This window comes from Scylla paramamosain, unplaced genomic scaffold (assembly GCF_035594125.1).
Source record: "Scylla paramamosain isolate STU-SP2022 unplaced genomic scaffold, ASM3559412v1 Contig3, whole genome shotgun sequence".
NCBI classification, from domain to species: Eukaryota; Metazoa; Arthropoda; class Malacostraca; order Decapoda; family Portunidae; genus Scylla; species Scylla paramamosain.
In genome coordinates, this window is record NW_026973668.1 from 1507501 (window position 1) to 1517500 (window position 10000).

The 10000-nt window shown below is 42.8% G+C and overlaps 1 protein-coding gene across 1 annotated transcript in view; it reads right to left on the minus strand.

The window, feature by feature from the left end:
* LOC135096218 (unconventional myosin-Ia-like) overlaps positions 1–10000 on the minus strand; it is a 24622-nt gene that overhangs the window by 3559 nt on the left and 11063 nt on the right. Inside the window, 12 exon segments of the mRNA XM_063997587.1 lie at positions 700–786; positions 2303–2452; positions 2576–2792; positions 3171–3360; positions 3967–4103; positions 4751–4920; positions 5701–5814; positions 5955–6074; positions 7137–7342; positions 7512–7659; positions 8359–8465; positions 9094–9178. Coding sequence (XP_063853657.1) covers positions 700–786; positions 2303–2452; positions 2576–2792; positions 3171–3360; positions 3967–4103; positions 4751–4920; positions 5701–5814; positions 5955–6074; positions 7137–7342; positions 7512–7659; positions 8359–8465; positions 9094–9178 — 1731 coding nt within the window.

Here is a 10000-nt window from a genome sequence, read left to right on the forward strand (position 1 = left end):
GAATAGAAAACGAGCATGGATAGGGATTTAATATGGGGTGACTATAATAAACCTTAAAATGTGGTTAGTATCACCTAAAAACACTTAAAAATTAATATATGAAAAAAAATGAAAGAAGACAAAAAAAAAAAAAAAAAAAAACAGAAAATGAAAAAAACCGATGACTAAAAAAAAAAAACAGAAAAAACAATACAAACAAATAAACCATTAAACAAGGACACAAAATAACCCTTTCCTATCACAAAACTCAAATTAAATAAAAAAAAAATCATTAACTCTGTAGAAAAAGGGCACTGAATCCTACTTAAACTCTTATAAAAGGCATTGGAACCCCTAAAACTCTCCTAAAGGGTGTTGAATCCCCTTAAACTCTTCTAAATAGGATTGGAACCCCTAAAACTCTCCTAAAGGGTGTTGAATCCCCCTTAAACTCTTCTAAATAGCATTGGAACCCCTAAAACTCTCCTAAAGGGTGTTGAATCCTACTTAAACTCTTCTAAAAGGCATTGGAACCCCTAAAACTCTCCTAAAGGGTGTTGAATCCTACTTAAACTCTTCTAAATAGCACTGAGACCCCTAAAACTCTCCTAAAGGGTGTTGAATCCCCTTAAACTCTTCTAAAAAGCATTGGAACCCTTAAAACTCTCCTAAAGGGTGTTGAATCCCCCTTAAACTCTTGTAAAGGGTGTTTAATCCTACCTGGTAGTTTATATAGGAGAGTTGGATGACAGCGGCCGCCCAATCTACTTTCTTTTTTTGTTTTAGCTGTCTGTATTCCTCCCGTGCCTGTAAGAGGGGGGTAGAGTACGTTAGGGTGGTGGTGGTGGTGGTGGTGGTAGTAGTAGTAGTAGTAGTTTAACAGGCTGCAGTGGAAGTTATTGGGGTTTTTCAAGGTTCCAGGGATAGTTTAACAGGCTGTAGTGGAAGTTATTGGGAGTTTTTCAAGGTTCTAATAGTTTAACAGGCTGTAGTGGAAGTTATTGTGGTTTTCAAGGTTCCAGGGATAGTTTAACAGGCTGTAGTGGAAGTTATTGGGAGTTTTTCAAGGTTCTAATAGTTTAACAGGCTGTAGTGGAAGTTATTGGGGTTTTCAAGGTTCCAGGGATAGTTTAACAGGCTGCAGTGGAAGTTACAAGGGTTTTCAAGGTTCCAGGGATAGTTTAACAGGCTGCAGTGGAAGTTACAAGGGTTTTCAAGGTTCCAGGGATAGTTTAACAGGCTGCAGTGGAAGTTACAAGGGTTTTCAAGGTTCCAGGGATAGTTTAACAGGCTGTAGTGGAAGTTATTGGGGTTTTCAAGGTTCCAGGGATAGTTTAACAGGCTGTAGTGGAAGTTACAAGGGTTTTCAAGGTTCCAGGGATAGTTTAACAGGCTGTAGTGGAAGTTATTGGGGTTTTCAAGGTTCCAGGGATAGTTTAACAGGCTGTAGTGGAAGTTATTGGGGTTTTCAAGGTTCCAGGGATAGTTTAACAGGCTGCAGTGGAAGTTATTGGGGTTTTCAAGGTTCCAGGGATAGTTTAACAGGCTGTAGTGGAAGTTACAAGGGTTTTCAAGGTTCCAGGGATAGTTTAACAGGCTGCAGTGGAAGTTATTGGGGTTTTCAAGGTTCCAGGGATAGTTTAACAGGCTGCAGTGGAAGTTACTGGGGTTCTGAAGGGTGTTTTCATAATTTCTCACCACAATGAAAAAATTCCAGCCTTTCAGTGCAATTTTTTTCTCCTTTTGTTCCTCAGGATTCTGTTGCTTGGCCTTGATGAACGACAGACAGACAGACAGACAGACAGATGGACAGGTTAGCATGCAGGCAGACAGACAGACAGACAGATATATAAACACACAGTAAACATGCAAAAAGAGACAGACAGACAGATAGATAGATACACAGATTGATAAATAAAGAGATAGATAGATAAATAGATACAGAGAAAGGGTTGAACAGAGACACACACACACACACACACACACACACACACACACACACACACACTAACAAACCCTATCTAACTCACAAACCCAGAAAAACAAGGATATTTAAAGAAAAAACACACAAAACAAACACTGAATTAAAACACACACAAACACACACACACACAAACAAACAAACAACCCGCTTTCTCCCTAAAAAACACACAAAAACAAACAAAAAACACACAAAAAACACAAACAGTCTCTCTCTCTCTCTTTATCTCCCTGAAAAACACAAAAACGTACGCAAAACGCTCTTTTCCTCCCTTTTTCCCTCCCTCCCTGCCTCCCCATCCCTTCTCCCTCCCTCTCCCGCTCCCCCGCACCCCCCTCTCACCTTCCAACTCCTCCAACACGTGGCAATGCAGATCTGAGCCGCGCGGAGGGCCCTGTAATGCTGTCTGTCACGCCAACCACGGTAAATTTTCTGCACCAAAATGGCAAGGTCCTCAAATCTTTCCCTGCGGTACTCCTCCAGCTCGTGTACCTGGGGGCGTGGGGAGTAGGGGTAGGGGAGGAGGGGGAGGGGGGTCAGGTTAGGTTATATTTTGTTATAGAAAGGTTAAATAGATAGATAGATAGACAGACAGACAGACAGACAGACACTCACCGCGCGCTGGCTCTTGATGAAGACTTTAGTCCTCCCGAAGGTGTACTGGGAAGGGGTGAGTGGGAGGTCAGCCAGGAGAAGCGCACATCCTTCCAGCGGCGGGCCCCTCCAGGCAGGCCATGTGTGAAGGGAGAGCATTCCGTACCGTCCCAAGAACACCTCGTGGGTTGCTCGGTAGGCCCATCCCTCACCGCGGACCCTTGCCTGCTCCACCAACCTGTTTTGTTACGAAATATAAGGTTTTTAGTATCTTTCGGGTGTTTTTTCAGTGTTTTTTTTAGTTATTTGGTGTTTTGTTAGGTGTTAAAGGTGTTTCTGGTGTGTTTGTGTGTGTTTTTTACGGTGTTTAATTCATTTTGTTGTTGTTTTAGTGTTTTTTTTGTTGTTTTGTGGTGTTTGTGGTGTTGTGGTGTTGTGTGGTGCTTTGGTTTGTTTGTGTGTGTTTTGGTCTGGTTCCACGTGTTTTTAGGAATTTTTTTTTTCTTTTTTTAGTGTTTTCATCATTTTTTTGCTATTTTTCCATATTTTCCTGTATTTTCCACCTATTTTTTCATCTTTCTTAATATACCACACACACAAACACACACACACTCACCCATGGTACTTAATTTGGTGCAAGACGAGGGCAGACTCAAGAATTCTAGGTTGTTTTAGTTCATTAGGCTTGATACATGTGATAAGATGGGCCTGTTTGCTTCTTACGGTCCGTGTGAGAGCTGATACAGATATGATCACTTGGGTAGCAACACTGGCTGGCCGCTTCAAGGTCGTGCGGCGCGGGTTGCCTGTGGGGCGGGGTCGGGGAGAAGGAAATAGGTGTTAAATTAGTTTTTGTTGTTGTAGGGAAAAGAGGAGAGGAGGAGGAGGAGGAGGAGGAGGAGGAAACATCATAAGAAAGACGAAGAAGAAGAAGAAGAAGAAGGAGGAGGAGGAGGAGCAGGAGGAGGAGGAGGAGGAGTAAACATCATAAGAAAGACGAAGAAGAAGAAGGAGGAGGAGGAGGAGGAGGAGGAGGAGGAGGAGTAAACATCATAAGAAAGACGAAGAAGAAGAAGAAGAAGAAGGAGGAGGAGGAGGAGGAGTAGGAGTAAACATCATAAGAAAGACGAAGAAGAAGAAGGAGGAGGAGGAGGAGGAGGAGGAGGAGGAGGAGGAGGAGTAAACATCATAAGAAAGAAGAAGAAGAAGAAGAAGAAGAAGAAGAAGAAGGAGGAGGAGGAGGAGGAGGAGGAGGAGGAGGAGGAGGAGGAGGAGGAGGAGGAGGAGTAAACATCATAAGAAAGAAGAAGAAGAAGAAGAAAAGGAAGAAGAAATTTTAAAAGTAGTAGTAGTAGTAGTAGTAGCAACAAAATAACTCACTCTCTCTCTCTCTCTCTCTCTCTCTCTCTCACCTTCAGGGAACAGTTCCTTCATGATGCGGTGTTGACATCTGAACATACACCGGCTGAGGTCCCTGTGCAGTGTGTCAAGGTTCTTCTCTATAAATCCTGGCACACTGTACGTCACGGAACCAGCGAAGTGTCGGATTCTGCAGGGAGAGACAGCGTTTGAGTGTGTTTTTGGGGTGTTTTGGGCTGTTTTTGAGTGTTTTTGGGGTGTTTTGGGGTGTTTTAGGGTGTTTTGGGATGTTTTTGAGTGTTTTTGGGGTGTTTTAGGGTAATTTAGTGTGTTTTTGGTGTGTTTTTGTGTTTTTTTTGGGTGTTTTTGAATGTTTTAGGGGTGTTTTTGAGTGTTTTTGGGGTGTTTTTGGGTGTTTTGGGGTTTTAGGGGTGTTTTTGAGTGTTTTGGGGTGTTTTTGGGATGTTTTTGGGTGTTTTGGGGTGTTTTTGAGTGTTTTTGAGTGTTTTGGGGGTGTTTTTGGTGTGTTTTTGAGTGTTTTTGGGTGTTTTGGGGTGTTTTTGGTGTGTTTTTGAGTGTTTTTGGGGTGTTTTGGGGTGTTTTTGAGTGTTTTGGGGTGTTTTTGGGTGTTTTGGTGTGTTTTTGGTGTGTTTAGGTGTGTTTTTGGTGTATTTTGCGGTGTTTTTGAGTGTTTTGGTGTGGTTTGGTGTGTTTTTGAGTGTTTTTGGGATGTTTAGAGAGTATTTTGAGTGTTTAGGGATGTTTTGGTGCTCTCTCTCTCTCTCTCTCTCTCTCTCTCTCTCTCTCTCTCTCGCTCTCTCTCTCTCTCTCTCTCACCTGAAGGCGTCTGCGGGAATATTGTTGTCAGAGTGCTGGTGACGGCCGCCCTTGATGTCGAAGAGAGAGTGTCCGCCGCAGGAGAAGGAGAGCTGCTGCAGGAGAGCCTCTGTGCTGCTGCCGACCCGCGCACACACCTCCTCCACCACCGCCAGCACGCCTGTTTGTCTCTGTAGGTGTGGGGTTAATTAGGTTAGGTTAGGTTAGGTTAGGTTAGGTTAGATAGATACATAGATAGGTTAGGTTAGGTTAGGTTAGGTTAGGTTAGGTTAGATAGATACATAGATAGATAGATTAGGTTAGGTTAGGTTTAGTTAGGTTAGGTTAGGTTACGTTAGGCTAGGTTAGGTTAGGTTAGGTTAGGCCAGGTTAGGTTAGGTTAGGTTAGGTTACGTTTGGTTAGGTTTGGTTAGGTTAGGTTAGGTTAGGCCAGGTTAGGTTAGGTTAGGTTAGGCCAGGTTAGGTTAGGTTAGGTAGATACATAGATAGATAGATTAGATTAGGTTAGGTTTAGTTAGGTTAGGTTAGGTTACGTTAGGTTAGGTTAGGTTAGGTTAGGCCAGGTTAGGTTAGGTTAGGTTAGGTTACGTTAGGCCAGGTTAGGTTTAGTTAGGTTAGGTTAGGTTAGGTTAGGTTAGGTTACGTTAGGTTAGGTTAGGTTACGTTAGGCCAGGTTAGGTTAGATTAGGATATACTAGCTTAGGTCAGGTCAGGTCAGGTTCAGCTAGGTTACGTCAGGGTCAGCTAGGTTAGGTTAGGTCAGGTTAGGTTAGGTTAGGCCAGGTTAGGTTAGGTCAGATTAGCTTCAGTTAAAACAGCTTAGGTTAGACTAGATAAGGTTACAATAGGCCGGGTCAGGTTGCAATAGGTAGATAAGGTTGCAATAGGTCACGTTAGGTCAGGTCAGATTACATTAGGTTGCATTATATAAGGTCAGGTCACACCCTCACCTGTTCTATAAGGTCAACGACAGGTGTGTTGGTGGGCACGTCAACCATCGACCAGTCCAGGCCCTCTCGTTGATAATCCTCCTGAACCAGCTTGAGTGTGACCTCCGCCAGCACCTGTAGTAGTAGCAGTAGTAGTAGTAGTAGTAGTAGTAGTAGTAGTAGTAGTATATATATCTCAAAAAAACAAAACAAAGACAACAATAACAAACACTATAACAACAACAACAACAACTACAACAACAACTGGAGCTCACCTGATGAAGCTTCTCGTTACAAAAGTTAATAACAAGCTGTTCGAAACTGTTGACTTCTTGTATTTCAAATCCAAAGATGTCAAGGATTCCAAGAACTTTTCGTCTCGCTAAAGTTTTCACCTGTTGAAGTGTTAGGTTAGGTTAGACTGCGTTGAAATGAGGTCAGAATGTATTAGGTTCAGTTTAACAGGCTGTAGTGGAAGTTATTGGGGTTTTCAAGGCTCCAGGGATAGTTTAACAGGCTGCAGTGGAAGTTATTGGGGTTTTCAAGGCTCCAGGGATAGTTTAACAGGCTGCAGTGGAAGTTATTGGGGTTTTCAAGGTTCCAGGGATAGTTTAACAGGCTGCAGTGGAAGTTATTGGGTTTTTTTCAAGGTTCTAATAGTTTAACAGGCTGCAGTGGAAGTTATTGGGGTTTTCAAGGTTCCAGGGATAGTTTACTCGTAACAGGCTGCAGTGGAAGTTATTGGGGGTTTTCAAGGCTCCAGGGATAGTTTAACAGGCTGCAGTGGAAGTTATTGGGAGTTTTTCAAGGTTCTAATAGTTTAACAGGCTGCAGTGGAAGTTATTGGGGTTTTCAAGGTTCAAGGGATAGTTTAACAGGCTGCAGTGGAAGTTATTGGGGGTTTTTCAAGGTTCTAATAGTTTAACAGGCTGTAGTGGAAGTTATTGGGGTTTTCAAGGTTCCAGGGATAGTTTAACAGGCTGCAGTGGAAGTTATTGGGGGTTTCAAGGCTCCAGGGATAGTTTAACAGGCTGCAGTGGAAGTTATTGGGGTTTTCAAGGCTCCAGGGATAGTTTAACAGGCTGCAGTGGAAGTTATTGGGGGTTTTCAAGGTTCCAGGGATAGTTTAACAGGCTGCAGTGGAAGTTATTGGGGTTTTCAAGGTTCCAGGGATAGTTTAACAGGCTGCAGTGGAAGTTATTGGGGGTTTTCAAGGTTCCAGGGATAGTTTAACAGGCTGCAGTGGAAGTTATTGGGGTTTTCAAGGTTCTAGGGATAGTTTAACAGGCTGTAGTGGAAGTTATTGGGGTTTTCAAGGTTCCAGGGATAGTTTAACAGGCTGCAGTGGAAGTTATTGGGAGGTTTTCAAGGCTCCAGGGATAGTTTAACAGGCTGCAGTGGAAGTTATTGGGGTTTTCAAGGTTCCAGGGATAGTTTAACACGTTCCTGCCACACACCTTGATAGCCTCATTGACCCTTGACACGACCCAGGTGAACAATCTGCTGTAGAGGGCGCGGCAAAGAACATCTCTGGTCCTCGTGGCTTCGGCTGCTGATAATTCTGCGACCACTGTTTCACCACGGGCCTCTACACTCCTTGTTTGCAGGGCCGTGGACAGTGACGCCACCTCACACGTCAGCAAATCACAAACCTCGTGTAGTTCTGCGGTTAAGTTAGGTCAGGTCAGGTCAGGTTGTGTGTGTGTGTGTGTTTTAAAATTTTTTGGGTGTTTTTTTTTTCGTTGAATTTTTGTGTTTTTTGTGTGTTTTGGTCTCTCTCTCTCTCTCTCTCTCTCTCTCTCTCTCTCTCTCTCTCTCTCTCTCTCTCTTACCATAGGCATTCTCGTTGATGCATCCCTCAGTACCATCAATGTTACTGACGCACGTGAAGGTCAGGTTGCCGAGCTTCAATACGGCGGCCACGACCTTCCACACCTCCAGCTGTTCCTCCCACGTCAGCCCCAGCACGTCCAATGCCCGCTGTGTGGGGGGGAGAGGGGTGGTGGGGTGCTGGTTAGGTTAAACTAGTTGTTGTGTCAGGGTTCAGCTTGGTTAGGTATGTTAGAAGTTGTTTAAATTGGGGTGATTTCAATAATTTTCTGTTTTGTTATGAGTCTCAATATTTTTCGCTATTTCTGGGTTTTTGTGGTTCTTCGCGGTTTTTTGTTGGGTTTTCTGAGTCTATGTGGTTTGTAAATGTTCCCTCGTGGTGTGTGTGTGTGTGTGTGTAGGGGATTTAGGGGAATATGATACGGGGGAATAAGGTGTTGTGATAGTGTTACTCATCAAGATCAAGATCAAGACCCTTTGTTATTGTTTCGTTAGGTTAGGCTAGTCATTCACACACACACACACACACACACACACACAGTTATATTAGCTTAAGTTTGGCTATATTTAGTTAAGTTAGGTCACACACACACACACACACACACACACACACACACACACACACAAACAGCCGACCCGTTAAGTTAAATTAGCTTAAGTTACGCTATATTTAGTTAGGTCACACACACACACACACACACACACTACCCCCTCCCACTTTCCATCACCCAGTCTCCCTCCTCTACACCCTCTCTCCCTCCCACTCCCTACCCCTCCCAGCATCCCTCCCCCCCACGTATCCTCACCTCCCCTACACCCGCAACAGCCTCCCGTCCCGCCCCTCCTTACCTTCGTGATGCCAAACTCGTGTCTGTCATCTTGCGTGTCTGATGGCGTGAGTCTGGTGCTTTGAAGAATATTATAATTCTCAGTATTTCTTTGCAGTTTCAATGATTCTGTGAGAGAGAGAGAGAGAGAGAGAGAGAGAGAGAGAGGGAGAGAGAGAGTTGTGGTTAAGTATTTTTCTCGTTTTTTTCATCTTAATTTCTACTACTACTACTACTACTACTGACAAAATACAGATATTTGAACCTTCTAGAGAGGGAGAGGGAGGGTGAGAGACAGGCAGTGAGAGAGAGGGAGAGGGAGAAGGGGAGAGGGAGAGCGAGGAAGCCAAAGTAACATAAAAAGACTGAGAATAGATGAAAACCACAATATGCTGTAGTGGTAGTAGTAGTAGTAGTAGTAGTAGTAGTAGTAGTAGTAGTAGTAGTAGTAGTAGAGGTAGTAGTAGTAGTAGTAACCTTAATTAACACCCGAAACCACATTTTAAACCCCCAAAAACCTAAAAAAACGTAAAAAACAAAGGAATTTTAAGGGGTAACTCAACTAAACCGAAAACACCATAGTAATCTGTAGAACCCCAACAATTGCACAAAAAACAAGATACAAAATCACACAAAAAAACCAACAAAGCAACAACATACACTTACAAACAAACACACAATAAAATCATCAATCTTTTACGCTTCCAATGACGTAAAAATAAGCGTAAATAAGCGGAAGGTTGACTTAGAAACTTACTTAATGTTTGAATATCTGCACCGGCGAGAAGTTGGTAAAAAATATGATAGTTTCTCTCCCCTTGAAGTTGGCTGGTGACTCTAGGCTGTGGGAGGGAAGCGAGACAGTAGTGAATTAGTGTGTTTTAATGAATAACGGTGTTTTAAATGTACCTAAAGGCGTTCTTGGGTGTTTTTCAAGGTGTTTGAGTGTTTAACTATGTTTTTCAAGGTGTTTGGAATGTATAAATGTGTTTTTCAAGGTTTTTTTTTCGTTTTTTTTTTGTGTTTTGTGTTTTTTATTGATTCAGTGTTTGTTTAATATGTTTTTTTGTGTTTTTTTCAAGTGTTTGTGTTGTCTAGGGTGTTTGTGATCTGGTAGTGTTGGCTGTGTTTGTTTGTTTGTTTGTTTGTTTGTTTTTTTCAGTGTTTTGTTTACTGTTTTCAAGTGTTTTTTTTTGTATTTTTGTGTTTGTCTGTGTTTTTTTGTTTTTTATTTATTTATTTTTGTTATAATATTGTTGTTTTTCGTTTTATTTTCACTACTACTACTACTACTACTACTACTACTACTACTTAACCTACATGTTCCACCTCCTGCCTTTTACAAGATAGTCCATTTACTCTCTCTCTCTCTCTCTCTCTCTCTCTCTCTCTCTCTCTCTCTCTCTCTCTCTCTCTCTCTCTCTCTCTTCCCCTATTCTAAATACCTCTACTCCCCCTCCCCACCCATTCATACTTCCAGAGAGAGAGAGAGAGAGAGAGAGAGAGAGAGAGAGAGAGAGAGAGAGAGAGAGAGAGAGAAGTAGGCCAGATGTCTTGGAGAATATTTACCGTGTCTCTCTCTCTCTCTCTCTCTCTCTCTCTCTCTCTCTCTCTCTCTCTCTCTCTCTCTCTCTCTCTCTCTCTCTCTCTCTCTCTCTCTCTCT